This window comes from Balaenoptera acutorostrata, chromosome 7 (assembly GCF_949987535.1).
Source record: "Balaenoptera acutorostrata chromosome 7, mBalAcu1.1, whole genome shotgun sequence".
Lineage (NCBI taxonomy): Eukaryota > Metazoa > Chordata > Mammalia > Artiodactyla > Balaenopteridae > Balaenoptera > Balaenoptera acutorostrata.
The window spans coordinates 109,234,981-109,253,020 of NC_080070.1; the positions used below are offsets into that span (position 1 = coordinate 109,234,981).

The 18,040-nt window shown below is 55.3% G+C and overlaps 1 protein-coding gene across 1 annotated transcript in view; it reads left to right on the forward strand.

Moving 5' to 3' along the window:
• ADCY1 (adenylate cyclase 1) overlaps positions 1–18,040 on the forward strand; it is a 120,536-nt gene that overhangs the window by 68,331 nt on the left and 34,165 nt on the right. Inside the window, exons 6-8 of the mRNA XM_007187686.3 lie at positions 990–1,148; positions 5,838–5,979; positions 7,475–7,630. Coding sequence (XP_007187748.2) covers positions 990–1,148; positions 5,838–5,979; positions 7,475–7,630 — 457 coding nt within the window. The remainder of the gene's footprint in view (positions 1–989; positions 1,149–5,837; positions 5,980–7,474; positions 7,631–18,040) is intronic.

Below are 18,040 nucleotides of genomic sequence, written 5' to 3' on the forward strand. Positions count from 1 at the left end.
AATAATCTCTTGCTTTCGGGGAGAAGTGGAAAATCCAGAAAAGTGACATCAGAGGGCCTCCCCGCGGCCGCGGTGCGTCCCCTGCGCTCTGGCTGTGCGATCACAGGCCCTTTGTGTACTTCCTGCATCTCACTTCACTGTGGGCCTCGTGGGGCTGGAGAAACCATACGGGGCGTCCTCGTGTCCCCCGAGGGGATTTCTGCGCGCAACCCGCCTACATGACTGCCGTGAATCTCTCTCCAGGGAACTTTTAAAGCCACCTCCTGTTTCTTCTCACGAGTGCTTCCGGTGATGCTGTCCCCGCCTCCGAGGGTGGCCTCTCCTGGGTCCCTCAGGGCTTCATGCCAGCCCTTTCCTCAGCCGGGGCTGAGCCCAGAGACACGAGCGCCTGGGGAGGTGGAGCGCGTGTGCACTGGCCCTGCAGTCTGATTTCAGCGTCCGCGTGTCTTGTTTTCTCCCTTGAGTTGACGGACGCACAGTGTACAACCCACAAGGTCCCCCTGTTGTTTGGGGCAGGTTTGTGGAGCCTCGGGCCTCCCCACAGGCTGGGTCTGCAGCCCACCCTCTCAGTCAGGGAACTCGGGGTCAAACCTTGACCGTTCCCAGGGCTCCTGGGACCCTGTCAGATATTCCCCGAGGCTCTCACGCTGGCCCCTGGCTAGCAAGCAGGCGCGAGCACCCCTGATCAGGTCAGTGGCACCCAGAGCAGGATCGGGGTCCTGGATCGGGGGTCCTGGGCTCATTTCTCTCCTGCTGCTGCTCTGGGTGGGGAGGGGGAGAGGGGAGGTGGGATGCCTTGTGAGACGGCCAGTGGCCAGGGAGCAGGGGGGAGCCAGCTTGGAGTGACCTCTGCCCACCAGCGGCCACAGCTCAGGGGTCAGGCTGACTGGGTCAGGAGATCCCCCCATGCCCCTGCTCCCCTGTGCTCATGGCCCTGAGGGGGCAGACCACGGGGCCCCAGCCCCACGCCCTGCCTGTGTTTGCTGCAGGTCCGTGGCCGAGGCCACCGAGGTGGACCTGAACATGCGTGTGGGGCTGCACACCGGCAGGGTCCTCTGCGGGGTCCTGGGCCTGCGCAAGTGGCAGTACGACGTGTGGTCCAACGACGTGACCCTGGCGAACGTCATGGAAGCCGCCGGCCTGCCTGGGTAAATCGGGGACCCTGAGGGCAGGGGCGGGGGATTCTAATTCAACCTTCTGCCTGGGGATCTGGGAACGCCCAGCTGTCCCAGCCCCATCCCCAAGGCCCCCATAGAGAGCGGGCAAGCCGACCCTGGAGGAGGAGACAGAAGGCCCCGGAGGTCTGCCTGGCTAGGAGCTGTCCTGAGTGCTGACTGTTGCTTCTCATTTTGCTTTCTTTCTCAGACTTTCCGTGGAAAGTGTTCTGCCTTTAGAGCCCCACTAGGGAAGTTACAGATTTTCCTCTAGAGTGAGGAGGATGCATTTCTCGTTGGTCCGTGCACTCCTAATGCTTTCTAATTACAGTCGCCTCCTTTGGTCTCATTTTCTTCAAACCATTCCACAGAGCCAAGGCATCATGTACGGTGAAAACATTAACCCGAGAACTGAACGGGAACTCCCCTCCCTCCACAAACGGTGGGCGGCAGGGGGATGATGGGATTGCAGAAAAGGGGGCTCTGAGGCGCACTCGCATGGTCCCACCCTCCCGATTTCCGCCTCTTAGAGGGGTGGCGGGCCGTGCTCGCGGCTGCTGCGGGGCCCAGCTGCGGTTCCCCGGGGCTAGAGCTGAGCGCTAGGCTCCTGCACACGCGCGTCTGCTTCTGTCTTATGAACCTCAGGGCCAAGCTCTGTGCCCTCCGCTCTGAGGGGCCTCAGGGCCTCTCTGACCCTGGCTGCCTGTCCCCAGCTGTCCTGTTCTCACCCTAGAGACCTGGCGTCCTCTGGGCTGCATCTTCCCCCCTCCCTCCTGGCCTGACTTTTTGGGGGAGGTGGTGGAAACAGGTGACACCTTTCCTTGTGCCAAGGCCCTGAGCTCGGCCGAGGGACCACTGGCATCCAAGGCCACTCGCTCTGGAGAGTGGCTTTGAAATCACAGGAAAGGAGGGCTTACGGGGCTCGAGAAAGCAGCAAGCCCGGAGATTAGAATCCAACGAGCCTGAATCCACGCTGAGCCTGCCACGGGAGTGGCCACGGCATTTCTGAGCGAGCTCAAAAATCACGGCATTGTCATCTGTGACCCGGGCTGCCTCTGAACGTCCCCCTGGGGGGGGCCCTCACGGCCACCGACCCCTCCTTCCTTCAGGGCCCCGTCCTTCCAGCACCCCTCCACTCCTCCTCCTGTTCTCCACCCTTCAGAGCAGGGTCTCGGGGGGGGTGGGGGACACCTTCTCACTGTGCCTGCGCCTCGCCCTCTGGGCGCCAGAGTGAACCCCAGCAGCAGCCCGCCCGCAGCCCCGCTGTCCTGCACGAAGTCCAGCCCCTTGGCCGGCCAGGTGGTGTCAGGAGCCGCCCACCTCCCTCCTCCCCTGCCCACTGAGGTCTTTAAGCGTTCCGCCTGCCGTGCGGACAAGCACACGGACTTCCCACCGCCAGGGACCCCGCTCCGCAGGCCCCTGCACCTGGCCGGGGCCTCTTTCAAGTTCCGGCTGACCTGTAGCTTCCCTCCTTTCACCCTCCCTACCAGTCCCACGGGGGGGCCGCGTCCTGCCTGCCCTGCTCTCTGCTTTGCTTCTTTCTTCCCTCCTCCCCTCCTCTCCCCCTTTCGGAGACACCCCCCTCGGGACCATAGTGTTTACAGAGCACCTGGCTTTTCCAGGAGGGGGGAGGGTGGCGTCGGCGGCAAAGACAGAGCCCTCGGCCCCGGTAGGGTTCACGTTCTTGGGGGGCCACAGGGAGCACTCTGGGGGATGCAGAGAGGGGAGCACGACATGCGGCCAGGGGGAGGTGCCTTTATCACCTGTCAGCCTGGGTCTCCTGGGCACTGAGGTCAGTTCGGAGCTGGGCGGGGGTCTGGGGAGCTCACAGGCCCTTGGGGGCACTGAGACCCTGGCACTGCGCACGGAGCGCCAGGAGGATGTGCAAGGAGGAGGGAAGATGATGAAGGCCCGAGCCTGAGAGTTCCTGAGAGAAGGGGAGCGGGAGACAGGAAGAGGAGCAGGGGAGGGCGGCGTGGTGAGAGGGAGTGCGGGCAGCCAGGAGGAGGGCCGGGGAGGAAGGAGAGCCGTCAGCTGTGTTCAGTGCTGCAGAATGAGGGCTGGACACCAGATCGGGTGCGTGCAGCCAGCGGTGGCCTCAGCAGAGGGTTCAGGGCACACGAGGGCCGAAGCGAGACTGCCTGGCTCCAGGGAGACAGAGCATTGCGACTCTCCCCGCAGGGAAGGGGGAGGAGCGGAAGGAAGCTGGCCTGGGAGGGGTTGCTGGAAAGCTGCTCCGTGAGTGGGGACCAGGGGCTGCTGACGCCACCCTCCCCAGTGCCTCTAGGGGCCTGGCCCACATGGTGTGTGCACCCCTCGGGGTCCTGCCTTGCCCTTGCAGCGGGGGTTGGGGGGCGCATGTGATGGGGCTTTTCCAGTAACCTTCCAAGACTCCCAGGCCCTGGAGCTTCTCAGGGTTTCCTCACTCTGTCTCTCTTTAGGTTTGCTCTTTCTCGCACTATTCTTAATGTGATTCCTTCATTCTTAAAAAAAATTTTATTTTATTGAAGCATAGTTGATTCACAATGTTGTGTTAATTTCTACTGCACAGCGAAGTGATTTAGTTACACATATATATATATCAATACGTTCTTTTTCATATTCTTTTCCATTATGGTTTGTCACAGGATATTGAATATAGTTCCCTGTTCTGTGCAGTAAGACCTTGTTGTTGATCCATTCTCTATATAACAGTTTGCATCTGCTAATCCCAAACTCCCAATCCATCCCTCCCCCTTCCCCCTTGGTCCTTCTTTTGCTTTCGTCACCACCCACCTATCCACTCATACATCCATCCACCCATCCTCCATACTTCCTTCCATCCACCCATCCATCTTCCATACATCCATTCTGCAAGCACTTATCTTCTATTCATTGGGTATTCGGGGAGTGTGGCTGGTCAGACAGACAGATGGACGGGTGGACAGATGGGAGGAATGAATCACTGCTGTGTCTTTACCCCAGCATCTCATGCTGGGACCCCTGGGACTTGGTTCATGGACTCCTTCCCAAGGCCATACACCCTGAGTGTTTGCCTTGGAGAGGCCAAGGCCAGGGAGGGATGGGGCACCTGTCTGCTTCTTGCATGGAGATGGCCTCCAGCTTCTTGGTGGCAGGAGACCACACAGCCCTCTCTGCTGCCCCGAAGCACACACGGCTCGTGGTCAGCCCCAAACTGATGTGCTGGATGCATGTTCCAGGCTGCCTGGAAGCAAGTGAAATTGGGTCCTGAGCAAATGGCCTACCCACCCCCCCGCCCCAGGGGTCCTCAGGTAGGAACCATGATTGGGGTCACCTGCGTACCACCCCCAGCTCCAGGGTATGGTGGGCCCCCTGCGCCCCAGGTCCCACATCTCCCCACCCCTATTACCCTGGGCAAGACAGCCTCATCAATAACGGCTCTGGTGCTGCGGGCCTTAGGGATGGCAGACACTGGGCATCCCCACCCTCCGTCTCCAGGGCAGGCGAGCTAGCGTGGCTGGCTGTCTTCACTCCCACCGCCTGTGTTGGGTGAGGCGTCGCCCCGTGAGTGCTGGGCAGCACTTGCAAGTGAGGTGGCCCTGCCCCCTGTAGTGGCCTTGCTGCTCAGGACCAGCCAGGCCTCCAGTTTCTCCCCAGTCCAGGCTGGGAGCCTGGGTGCTGTCCATTCCCGCCGTGTGCTTTTAGGGCAGCGTGCGCCCGAGACCCCTCCTCTTTTCCGGAGCCTGAGGTGATCTGCGCTGAGAGCAGGTGCTGATGTTTCTGCCTCCCTATTGGCCCCTCAGCTCAGCGACGGGACTGTGCTGTCCCTCTCTGTGGTGGAAGGAAGGGAGGGAGGGAGGGCGACCAGTGAATGAATGAGTGGACACGCATGCATTTCTAGAGACCGTTGGTGCCGTCTGCAGTCCAGGGCCAGGCTGATGGGGTGACTGTGTCCCAGGTGCCCTCAGGGCCAGCAGTGGGGGGATGCTCACTCCTGCCTCAGTGCCCCTCCCCGACCAAGGAATTCAGGAGACTGTTTGGGGACGTGAGGGCTCAGGTCTTTGCAGGGAGTGTTTTGCATGCTGGGGAGTTTGTGTTTCTCCCTAAGCCCGAGTGCTCGGGCCTTGCTAAGGGCTGGAAGCTCAGGCCATGTGTCTAGGTTACGTGGGTGCTGGTGTTTGCTCAGGCTATGCTGACTGAGGATTTCTCCTTCTCTCACCAGAAAACTCACTGGGGTGGGCGTGAATGCCGCGCACACGGCTCTGTTCCTGCCCACCCACTTTGTGTGGGGACAGTGCGGCCCTGATGTCGGGCTGGGGTCCTCCCGCCCTGGGGGTTTGGGGACCGCAGCCGGGGGAGGGGCCTCGCTTCTCCCCTCACCTCGCCACCCTCTCCTTCCCTCGCCGTCCTTTCTGTGTCCTCTGACTCTTGCTGCCTTCCTCCCCTTCAGTTCCTCTTGTGTCCCTCTGGCCCCTCATCCCCTCTGCCTGCAGCCCTCCTTTGCACGCTTCCGCCTCTCTCCTGGGGTCCCTCCCCTGCCCCACCCCACCTGTCGGTCCTCCTGTGCGTATGCCCCAGGGAGTCTGAGTGTTCCTTCCAGAGCTCGCCCGTGAGGGGGGGCACCTCTGCCAGGACCCCGCAGAGCATCGCCCAATGCTGCCCAGCACCAGCGGCGGCCCCGCAGGGGAGGCTCCGTCCGAATCTCCGCCTCCTTTTCCGTAGGAAGGTTCACATCACAGAGACCACCCTGGCGTGCCTGAATGGTGACTACGAGGTGGAGCCGGGCCATGGGCACGAGAGGAACAGTTTTCTGAAAACTCACAACATCGAGACCTTTTTTATCGTGCCCTCCCATCGGCGAAAGGTAGGCTCCAGACGGGGTCGTGTGCAGAGCCTTCTTAAGGACTAATGGCTCCTTCGTTCTCCTCAGATCACTGCTTCTCAGGCCTTGGGCTCTGCGCACATGGGAGGGTGTCCCCGCTGACCTTGTGTCCTGGGCCTGGCCTGTTGCCCGTGAGGGGAGGGCCGTGGGGGAGGGGAGGGGATGGAACTTGGAGTCAGGGCCCTGGGGTCCTCAAGGGCTGGGTCATCCTGAGTCCTCCCGCACCTCCCTGGGCCTTCACTGCCTCTCCTGCAAATCAGGTTTGAGAACCCTCTGCAGGAGGTCAGGGATGCGGTACACTATGGATCGAGGGCTGCTGTGCACACAGGAAGGCTTGTGACCATCCTGTGTGAGCGCTGAAGGTCACTCTGCCCTGGGAAAGTGATCTGGACACGACTGAGGGTGACTGAGCCACTTCCGGGGCTCAGATGAGGGGTGCAGGGCTCAGGTGAGGGGCGCAGGACACAGGTGAGGAGTGCAGGACCCAGGTGAGGGGCGCAGGGCTCAGGTGAGGGGCGCAGGACACAGGTGAGGAGCGCAGGACCCAGGTGAGGGGTGCAGGGCTCAGGTGAGGGGCACGGGACACAGGTGGCCACAGTATTTCTTCAGGATACAAGCAGGTCAGGGAGAGCTTTGGGTTTCGCGGTCCTGGTGCATCCATGGGCCAGTACTCTCCAGGCCAGGATGCAGTGGCACCCGTGTGACGTGGGAGCTGTGGATGGGTGTGGCACTGGCCAGGGGAGAGAAATGGGGCTCAGGGCAGGACAGGCAGGGCAGGGCGAGCTGACTCCTGGAGAAGGGGAGTGAGTGTGTGAGAGAAGGGCAGATGTGAGAGGTTTGGGTGACCAGCTGGGGTCAACCTGGAGACATAGGAGCGGAGGGCAGGGCGCCAAGGAGGAAGGCCTGCGAGCCGCTGCCGGGATGCAGGAGGTTGTGAGTCAGAGGAGGGAGCCTCGGTGCCATGAGTGGATGCCGCCCCACCCGTCATGCAGAATTAAACAGCGTCAGCCGTGGCTGCGGTTTGAGGGTGAGAAGGATGACGAGGTCTGTACAATGAGCAGCCCCTTTGGAGAAGTTTGGGTTGAGGACGAGAGAGAAAAAGGTGAAAGGCAGAAGGGGAGGTCTGCAGAAGGGGAGGTCTGCAGGAGGGGAGGTCTGCAGGAGGGGAGGTCTGCAGGAGGGGCCCCGGGGGCCAGTGGGTGACACTCATCAGCGTGGTGCTGCCCCAGCTGGGTGACATCCATGCATCTGCCCCAGGATTCGGGCATCGCTCTCGTTTCAGAGGCATTGGGCGTAGTTGAGACCTGCGTGTTTTGGGACTGGGTTGCCGGTTCTGTTCCCTGCTGTGTCTGGTGAGCAGTAGGTCCTCAACAAGTAGCCTGTGATCTCCCTGCCCCGTTAAGTTCGTGCTCCCCGCCCAAGAGGTAGGACGTGTGTGTCTGCTCACAGCGTTTCTCTTTGCTGCACGTCCGCACAGATATTTCCAGGGCTGATTCTCTCAGATATAAAACCGGCCAAGAGGATGAAGTTCAAGACCGTGTGCTACCTGCTGGTGCAGCTCATGCACTGCCGGAAGATGTTCAAGGCTGAGATCCCTTTCTCCAATGTCATGACCTGCGAGGATGACGACAAGGTAGGCGGGCCCGACGCCCGTGTGCCGGCCCCGCTCTGAGTCCCTGTTCGTCTGTCTTCCCAGTGCAGTCCTGCTGCGGTCTGCTCCATTAGCCCTCGCTCTTCACCTTTCACAGTCTTGCAAATGCTGTTCAGAGCTGGGCTGCTTTTGCTTTCCTGCAAAACACTTCATTATGTTGTGTTTTCTTTTTGCAACTTGGCATTCCATGGATTTATCGGTAAATTCAAGCTACAGTCCCCCAGCCGTTGTTTTAATCTGTCCTCAGTGTATTTGTACGTGTCAGATATTGTATCGCTGGTTCTGGAGCCCCTGACCTCCTCTGTCTGCACCCCGAGAGCCTCAACGTGGTGTCACCCCAGCCTTGCCCTTCACCTCCGTGGAGAGTATCTCTGGCCATCCCCTCCCTCCCTTTCTGGCTCTCAGAGGCCCCTCCTTCCTGGGTTAAGTCCCTCCTTCCTGGGTTAAGTCCCTCTAGTTCATGGTGCATGGCCTCCAGCACTTGACGGAGGTTCCTTTTGTGGGTGTTCCTGCAGGTGACCTGGGTGCAGGATTTTCCGTCTTTCTTCTTGGGTTGATCAGAGTCACCTTCGTCTTTAGTCACTGGGATGGGGCGAGGCCTGGGGTGAAAGCCTGGAGCTGAACGGGAACAGCACTGTGGCTGGGGGGTGGGTCCTTAGTGTCTGCTTCAACCACACGGGCGTACTGTCTGTAACCCGGGGCCAGAGACCCTGATCCCTTCCCCCCACAGGGAAGACCCCGGTCCTCTGGGGCAGGAGGGCCGTGTCGCGGCAGCCTGGGGTGAAGCCTGTGCTCCACCACTTCGTCAGCAGCTTTGATCATCCTCCCCACGTCCTCCTGTCATTGGCCCTCCAGCCCCTGCACCGACGGCTGTGCCTGCTGAATATTCTCACTTTTGCTGTCACCTGTGTTCTTGGGTCTGCACAACAGTGACTGTTTCCCGAGATTGCGTTGCTGCTTCTGCAGTCTCATTTTCTCTTCCGTGTGGGTTTTATGCCTTTAAAAGGAATTCCCTCACCACAGTTTTAGTGGCTTTTCAGGAAGAAGCAAAATCCTGCTGACTCTCACACCTGGGCTCAGCGCCCCGGACAGGGGCTGTGCAGCTCCGTCCCTCCCATCCGAGGGGTGGGGGGAGGCAGATCTGCTGTGTGCAGGGCCCTTTCCCTCCCTCCTTTCCTACCAGCGTCAGGAGTCACGGTTGGATTCCTGGATTCCTCGTCCCCCGAGCCTCTCACCTCCCCAGCTTTGCAGCCGTCTCGCCTCCCTTGCGAGCATGAGTGGTGGTGTCCTGGGTTTCGTCCTTGGCCCCCTGTCCCCACAGTCTCCCACGGGTCTCCTCTGTGTGCTCAGGGTCCCCAGGCCCCCCTCTCCGACACACCCAACATCTCTGGTGCTTGGGACACCTCCGCCGCTGCCTGGCTGGCTCCGACGGAGGAGGCTGCAGCCCAGATCTGTGCTCTGCTCTCAGGCGCCCTCCTGCACCCAGCCTGCTTCTCTCTCCGTCACGCCGCCTCCTCCAGACTCTGACCCCTCATCCGCAGGGCGCCCGATTCTGGCCTTGTTACCCCCTGGGCAGCCTCTGTGGGCCCAGGCAGCTCCCCTGCTGGGGAGACAGAGAGCACAGCCCCCGTGGGCAGGTGCCGCAGGCTGGGAGCCGAGCTGGGAGCCTGGGCCTCTGCTGCTCTGCTCTGTGCCCTTTCATGGCCACGTGCCCCCCGCGATTAGTGAAAACGAGGATGGGGAGGGTAGAGGGCTGGCACCGTGGGAGGGCATCAGAGGGTGAAGACAGGGCAGGTGGCCTGAGGGGGGTCCATGGTGGTCCTGGAACGATGGGGTGGAGAGGCTGTGCACGGGCGGGGCCAGCCACTAGTGGGGACATTTGGGGAGGATGGCATGAGTGCCCCGTCCGGTGACCCCCGAGCAGCGCAGCCCCTGCCCTGCAGCCGTTCTCCCCGGCGGGTCTCACATCCTGCATCTGCTTTAGGATGAGGTCTGCCTCATCGTTCCCATTCCTGTCTTCCGTTTATTTTGTCCGCACCTTGAGCCTGATCGAGGTGGCCTTGGAGATGGAGCTGGGGAAGCCGGTGGGGTCAGGGCAGTGGGTTCCACTGTCGCCTGTGCCTTTGTGCCGAGTTTGTGAGACACTGTGTCCCAGGTTCTGAGGGGTGACTCAGATGTACATGGTCAGCCTCAGACCACAGCGCACCTGGGGTTCCCGTGTTCCTGGCCTCTCCTGGGTCAGCGGTGTGGGCGCCCAGGGTGAATCGGCCGCTAGGTGGCGATACCGTGCACGCACCTCTGGACAGGGACCTGGCCTTTGGGGTTTGGTGTCAGGGCTGCAGCACAGCTTTAGGGTACTTCACGTCCAAGGTACTGGTCTCCAGTAAATCCAACCCCCGCATGCTTACGCTTGTTCTGTTTCTTCCTTCAGTATTCCTTTCTGATTATAAAAGTAATTTATTGTGGAAAATATAGAAAAATACAAAAATGCACGAAGAAGAAAATGAAAAGCATTCATCTATAATCCAATCACCCACAACCAACCTATCATTAACATTTTCGTCCTTCTAGCTTCTTAGATGTGTGTATATTTATAAATTTCTACATAAAATTGATGGGATGATATATCAGTTTGCTGCTTGTTACTTTTTTTCACTTGCCAGTGTATCATAAGGGTTTCTTTATATTATTGACTATTCCTCAAAAATAGAATTCTCTAATCATTGTGTAGATTTCCAGCCTAGGGAGAGACCGTTTACTTACTCACCTTCCACTCAACTTCCATTGATATTTAGGTCATTTCTGCTTTTATTGTTTTTTTGGGTTTTTCTTTTAAGCAAAGTAAATGATTCACAGCATTTTTTGCTCACGAAAGTGCACTTACGTCTCTGATCATTTTGTAAAATGGATTTCTCTGAGTTGGGTATCTGCGAGAGTGGGTGTGTAGCTGGTTAGAGATTGTAGCACCAGTGTTACCTGTAGCAGCAGGTGGGAGACGAGCCTCCCCCTCCCCGGCCAGCGTGGGGAGACGCTCTCTATGGAGTCCCCTAATACTGCCAGTAGATTTGCCTCTTCTAGAATGTACACCAGGAGCCTCCCAATTCTCTCTCCCCTTTTAAAAAATGCTGCTTCTGTCCTTCTCTTCAGATTTAAAATTACCTAAGCATATTTATTTTAAAATATAAAAGTAACATGTACCCATGATACAGAAAGTCCAGTCCCCTGAACTGTTTACCATTTTGTGTTTTTTTTTTCCCTCCAGAAAAACCTGGCTGTGTGCTAGAAGGTTAATGCCAATAAGACTTGACCTATTTAACTGTCCCAACGCCCTGTCTTTTCACTCAGTGACAGACCTTGGAGATCCTGGACAGACTTGTTTCCTGCAGACAGACTTGTTTCCCCATGCCTTGCTGATGCGTGGGAACATGACTTCCAGATTTCTTCTCTTGGCCATTGGTGCTGAGAACATCCTTAAATAAAAAAAATTTTTTTTATACATCTTAGTGAACTTTACAAGGATAGCCTGGGGTAACTTCTTTGTAGTGAAATGGCTGTGTTAAATGGGGCATGTATTTTAATTTGTGATCTCTGTTGCCAAATTGTTCTCCCCATGTTTTCCGCACTCACTCTTGGGACAGCTTCCCCAGCATGGCCTCAGCACAGTTTAAGCATTGTTCATTGCTTCATGCTGCATCTCCCTTCCTGATCTGTTTCAGATCTGCAGAGGGCCTTTCCTACCCCATTTCCCAGCTTTTTGTTTTAAGGATGCCTAGAAATATTTTGAAAATATAGTTTCCACCATTTCTGCTTGAATTTGATGAAGATAAAATTCTAGCTTATGTTTGGTCCATGCTTATTGAAACCGATTGTAATAACTTTTTTACTTCCCTTGGGTTTTCTTGATATACAGTGGTATCACTTTTAAATAGTGATAATTTGTGTTTCTTTTTTTACATCCTTTATTAAATGATAGTGATGAATGGCATTCTTTTTTTTCATTCTGGCTTTAATTAGTTAAAACAAATAGAGTTTTCTTATTAATTGTGATGCTTTTGGTAAGAACTAGTAATACGTGCCTAATGATCTCGAGAAAGTAGCCCCGTGAGTGAGTGTTCGCGCTTTCTAGAATGAGAAGTAGATACTGAATTTTAGCAAATAGTGTTCAGTATCTATTGAGATGATCCTTCTGGTGGCTTTTCTTCTCTGACTCTTACAGGGTAAATGGTATTACAGGCTCCTCCAAGGTTTCTTTGACGTCTAGTAGCTTCTTACTTGCTTTCTGTCCCCACTGAATCAGGATGCCCCAGGCATAACCACTGCAAGGGGCAGCGGTTGGCTCCCCTCTCTGTCACCACAGTGATGTGTGTGACACTCTTTTGTCACTGGCTTTTTTAAAAAATTAATTTATTTATTATTTATTTTTGGCTGCATTGGGTCTTTGTTGCGGTGCATGAGCTTCTCATTGCGGTGGCTTCTCTTGTTGTGGAGCACGGGCTCTAGGCGCGCAGGCTTCAATAGTTGTGGCTTGCAGGCTTAGTTGCTCCGCGGCATGTGGGATCTTCCCAGACCAGGGCTCGAACCCGTGTCCCCTGCATTGGCAGGCGAGTTCTTAACCACTGCGCCACCACGGAAGGCCCCTTGTCACTGGCTTTTAGTTGTCGCAAGACGAGACTCTGACCCCTGAGGTGACAGGCTGACCTGAGGTGGGTCTATGTCCATCAGCCCCAGACAAACCAGACCAGAGCACAGTCGCCATTGGCCACTTACCCTTCTGAGCTGAAGGTCACTTACCGTGGTCGAGACCCAGGCCAGGTCTGCCCACCTGGGAACAGCCTGCACTTGCATCCGGAAAGCTGCTGGACAGAGCAGAGACTCTTGCTGGGCTGGATCTGGGCATGGTGTTCTCGTTGCTTAGGCCTCAGGAAAGACTTCATGCCTCAGGACGGTTTCCAGGGCCTCGTAGGATTTCTCATCTGAGATCACGCGACTGAGCCACCCCTTGTGGCCCCGCTCGAGAGCTCTGTGCCTTGAGCTGCTCCCTCCCCTCCTGGCCAGTTTTGGCTCAGCCCTAATGCTGACCCTTGTCTGGCAAAACCCCAGTGGGTTCCAGTAAGAGGTTCTGCTCCTCCTCGCTCCCCGACAGCCCATGACCTTGAAGTGGATTAAACCCCGAGCTGTCAGCCATGACATTCCAGCCAAGACACCATTACCATTGTCCCTGGGGAGCAAGGGGGCGGCATCGTGTAGCTCCTAACACGTTCATGGCTGAAGGTAAGGTGGCAACCTTACAGCCCGCTTCACAGTTTAGATGAAATGGACAAATTCCTGGTAAAACTCAAAAGAGCAAAAAGACCCAGGCAAAAGTGGAAATGTGAATACTCCTTTGTCTGTTAGGAACTCAAGTCTTACTAAAGTGCTTCCCAGGAGGAAACTCCCAGCCCGTCCGGCTCTGACGGTGGGTTCCCCTGGTCATTGAAAGAGCTATAGTGCCCCCTCATATACGGACTCTTGCAGAGAAGAGGAAGGAGAGAACTTCACAGCTGCTTCAAGGAGGCGGTGGATACCCCCTGATGAAGACGCCCCTTGGGAGGCGTGAACCCGGCCCCTGCCCCTGCTCCCGGAGGGGTTCAAACAAGGAATTCTTTGTGGAAAAGGGTGGAGAAAAGCCACCAGTTCTTAGGCTGATGAGTCATTTCTAGAAAGTCGTCTGTGAAGTGATAGCATCAAGCCCCTGGGGTGTCCCTGTCCCTTCAGTGGGTGAGGGTGGATGGCAGGGCCGCTCATTGGGCCCTGTGGGGAGCGGGATATGTGAGGGGACTGGGTAAGACCTGGGGCAGATCAGCCGCCTGCTGCCTGCTCCCCAGAGGGGCTGATGCTGGGCAGAGACCGTTTTTCAGACCATGGCCTTCCTGGGGTGTCAGGTGTGAAAGGAGACCTGAGATGCAGCTCTGTGCTTTGCAGGCTTGGGGACACTTTTACTGATCCCAGCTGCTCATCTGCTTCAGGAAGTTGGGTGCCCAAGCTCAGCCCCAGGAAGTGCATGCCTGCCCAGTCTACCCCAGGCCAGGGTTTCAGCTCCATGCTGTGGGAATGCCCCATCTTCCCTGTCCCCCAGTTCACCACCCCATCTTCTTGTAACTACCACGCCGCATGGCAGGTAGAGGGCAGATTGGGATTGGAGGATCAGACTGGTCATAGCATCCAGGAATGCTGCTTCAGAGATGTGTGTTCTCGGGGGTAGTGCTAATCAGGAGTGAGTTTCATGGCATATGAAGAAAACCCCAATCATGTTTTCTTGAACAAAATAGAGGTTAGTTTTCTCATGGATAAAGCAAATCCAGAGAGCAGGCAATTCAAGGCTAATGTGGTGGCTTCACAAGCATCTTGACCAGACCCTTTCTCTTTCATTATTCTGGCTTGCCTGCTCTGCCACCTCATGGCCCAAGATAAAGGCTGGGGCTCCAGTCATTGCATCTGCATTCCAGCCAGCAGAAAGAAGGCAGAGCTGGCAAAAGGCATATCTCTCTCCTCTTGAGGATGCTCCCTAGCAACACTTCTGCGTATAGCTCATTGGCCAGAACTCAGCCACACAGCTGCACCAAGCTGACAGGGGAAGGGGAGAAAGGCAGTGCATTGGCTGCGACCAATGCCTTTATAGAACTCTGGTTCTGTGACCAAGGGGGTATGAATGTCGGGGAGACTGCCAGCAGTCTCTGCCACGCACTTGCATCTGAGACCCTGGCATCGGTGGGTCCATGGAAATGTCCTGGTGTGGATTGAGACCCAGTGGCTTTCTTAGTGGCAGGTATAATTCAACTCTTAAGTCGGCTTTCGTAGATGAGACCTACCTGGTTTATTAAAAACAGGAAAGTAGTAAAGCAGCGCGTCTCAATCTCAGATCCGAATCAGGGACCCTGGAGGGCCTGCGGCAGCAGAGCACACACCCAACTAGTTCCCAGTGTCCGGAGACCACCCTGGAGACCCGTGGCTGTGAAGGACTCCAGCTCAGAGGAATGGTGCCCAGAGAGGAGAGGGGTGTGGAACACCCCGACCTCAGGGGTGCGAGATGCGCCTGAGCCAGAAGAGTGTCAGGGGAAGAGAGGCAAAAAGTGCAGCTTCCGCGCCCACTGCCTGACCTGCCGGGCTCCCAGCCCCGCTTCTCCACGTCCCCACGCTCAGCCCTACCAGCAGTGAGAGCGGCGTTCAGCTCTCCGGCCGGGTGGAGCTGACGTCTGCTGAGATTCTCCCAGGAGGCCCCTCGGCAGCCCCGCCCCATTTCCCATGAGGCGCCTGCAGTTCCTGGAGCGTCTGCTTCGCCGGGGCCTCCGTGCTGCGCTGGGGGTCTGGAGGCTCGAGAGTCTGCTCCCTGCAGCCTTTCCCGCTGACTCTGACTCCGTGGCAGTAGTGGGGGAGCCCCCTGTGGCCACCACTAAGGACAGTGAGGGCCAGCTTGAGGACTTGCTCTGGGCCAGGAGTCCTTCCTTGGAGTATGAACATTCTGGCTCCTCGTGAGAGCTAATGAGGTGGCCACTGTTGCTCCCATTTTGCAGACCAGGAAACTGGAGCACAGAGAGGTTAAGCGGTTCACTCAAGGTTGCACAGCTCCTGGTTCCTGAGTCCCTGCGCTTAAACCACTATGCTTCCCTTTGGTGGGTCAAGAAAGAGGCTCAGAGACCCAATTTCCACGTCAAAACAAGCAACGTTTTCCCTTAACTTGATTTTGATTTGTTTTTTAAGGTAATTTACGATTGTTGTGGGAAAGAAGAGGAAAGCATGACAAGAGGGGAAAATGTGTAATTCCACTGCCCAGAGGTGGCCCTTCTGTCCCATTGATGGAGCCGCAGTTTAATAATCAGAAAAGTCTTCCAGGGAGGGAACTGAGCGCAGGTGGTCTCCGCATCCAGGTGCCCTGTAGGACCCGGTGAGGGAGCACATCTCTGAGTCCCTATGTCCGGCTGCCCTGAGGGCCGAGGACGACCTCGACCCCCAGAAGCCAGTCCTGCCCACACAGAATAAGCACAAAACCCTGAAACCCGGTGACTGTGACATTACCTGCCTGCGTGCACCTCCAGCTAACAGCCTCCTGGCCCCTCGCAACAGGAGAGCTGGCTCTCAGGCTCGCAGACACAACATCAGCTGGGTTTTTTTTCCTAACGTTCACAAACGTGTCAGGTCCCAGAGGGAGAAAGAATTCACAGGAGCACAGGAGACTTGCACATTAACTCGAGGTGGACCTCACCGTTCCTTCTCGCTCCTGCTTGCAGCCCTTCCTGCTCTTGGTTTCAGGCCCCGGGGAGACAGGAGTACCTGCTGGATTGGAAATGTGACCCTCTGATTGGAAAATACACGTTCACAGGCTGGTATCTGCTTAGGGAAAAGTTTGGAGGGATGTACTGCAAAAGGTCAATGATTTATTTCCAAGCGGAGACTGTGAGTGACTTGGGTTTTGTTTATTTACTTAATATTTTTACGGCTTTCTGGAGGTAGAATTGACATACTACCCATCGCAAACGTATAAGCTGTGGAATCAAGCAGCCTGTACAGGGAGATTCTGGTCCTCCTCGCCCAGTTGCATTGTATGTAACTACATTATGATACCCAAGCTAGGAAATGGGCTTCGGAGCACCGTGTGTGTGTGTGTGTGTGTGTGTGTGTGTGTGTAGTTCTGTGCCATTTCATCGCGTGGTGGATTCGTGTAACCATCTTCACACTGTGATACAGAACATTTCCATCACCACCAAGGTCTCGCCCCGCTCGTGGTCACACCTTCTCCCTCCTCACAGCCATCCTTAACCCTGGATCCCACTAATCTGTTCTCCATCCCTATAACTGTCACTTGAGAATGTTGTATACACGGAATCACACAGTGTGTGACCCTTTGAACTTGGCCTTTTTTTTTAATTTTTTTTTTTTTTTTTATAGCTACTTCATTTATTTATTTTTGGCTGTGTTGGGTCTTCGGTTCGTGCGAGGGCTTTCTCTGGTTACGGCAAGTGGGGGCCACTCTTCATCGCGGTGCGGGGACCGCTCTTCATCGCGGTGCGCGGGCCTTTCACTATCGCGGCCCCTCCCGTTGCGGGGCACAGGCTCCAGAGGCGCAGGCTCAGTAGTTGTGGCTCACGGGCCCAGCTGCTCCGTGGCACGTGGGATCTTCCCAGACCAGGGCTCGAACCCGTGTCCCCTGCATTAGCAGGCAGATTCTCAACCACTGCGCCACCAGGGAAGCCCTGAACTTGGCCTTTTTTATGCTCAGCTCTACGCTTGGGTCCTTCCAGGTTGTTGCTGGGATCAATAGCTCCTTCCTTTCCGTGGCTGGCTGGTATGCCGGGTTGGAATGGACCACCTTTGTTTAACCACTCACCTGTTGAAGGACATTTTGGTTGTGTCCAATTTTGACTATTACAAATAAAACTACTAGAAACATTCAGGTACAGATTTTTTACGTGGACATAAATTTTCATTTTTTTTGGATCAGTGCCGAGGTGTGCCTTTGATGGGTCGTATTTGGTTTTGCTTTTTCTTTTGTTTTTTTAAGAAACTGGCAAACTGTTTTCCAGAGTGACCGTACCATTTCACATTCCCATCAGCAACATAACGCGTGATCCAGTTTCTCTGCATCCTTGCCAGCACTTGGTCCTGTCACCAATTTTTTTAAAAATATATATATTATTGTTCTAATAAGTGTGCGGTGATATCTCCTTGTGATTTTATTTTGTATTTCCCTGATGGCTAAAGATGTCAAACATCTTTTCAAGTGCTTATTTTCTTTTTCTTTTTTTGTGTGTGCTGTTTTGTTCTTAACAACTTTTATTACCAAAAGATGCATGTTCCCTATTAAAATTTCTAGCTGCATACTGATCTGGGAGCGTTCTCTCAATGGAAAGAGTCTTTATTCTGACTTTTATCTTTCTGACATTGTAAGAAGATTTTAATATCACTGATTTATTATTCCCCTCTGCTGGCTGGTGAGGTTTTATGTTTTCAGCCAAACTATCTGTACAGCATTTCATCTACAAATCTTTACACGTGTGCAAAGATACAACAAACAAAGCACAGGGGAGAATTGTGACAGTGAATTTCCAAATGGTCCTCACAAAGCTCCTTTTCATGTCCCCCCAAATTTGAGGGGAGTAAGAAAAACTAAAATACAAAGTATTAGTTATGAAATTAAAGAGCTATTTCGTACTGTAAAATAGATACAGGCTAGCTCTGCAAGGGAATGACCTTTAATCCACTTTTAAAAAGAAATAAAAATATAAGTGTTTATGTATTTCAAGATTTAATCCCTCATATAAAATGCTATGCTTTAATATTGATCGAAAAGCAAGTGCTTGTATTCTATCCGTGTTTTTTTTTGGCCACGCTGCCCAGCTTGTGGGATCTCAGTTCCCT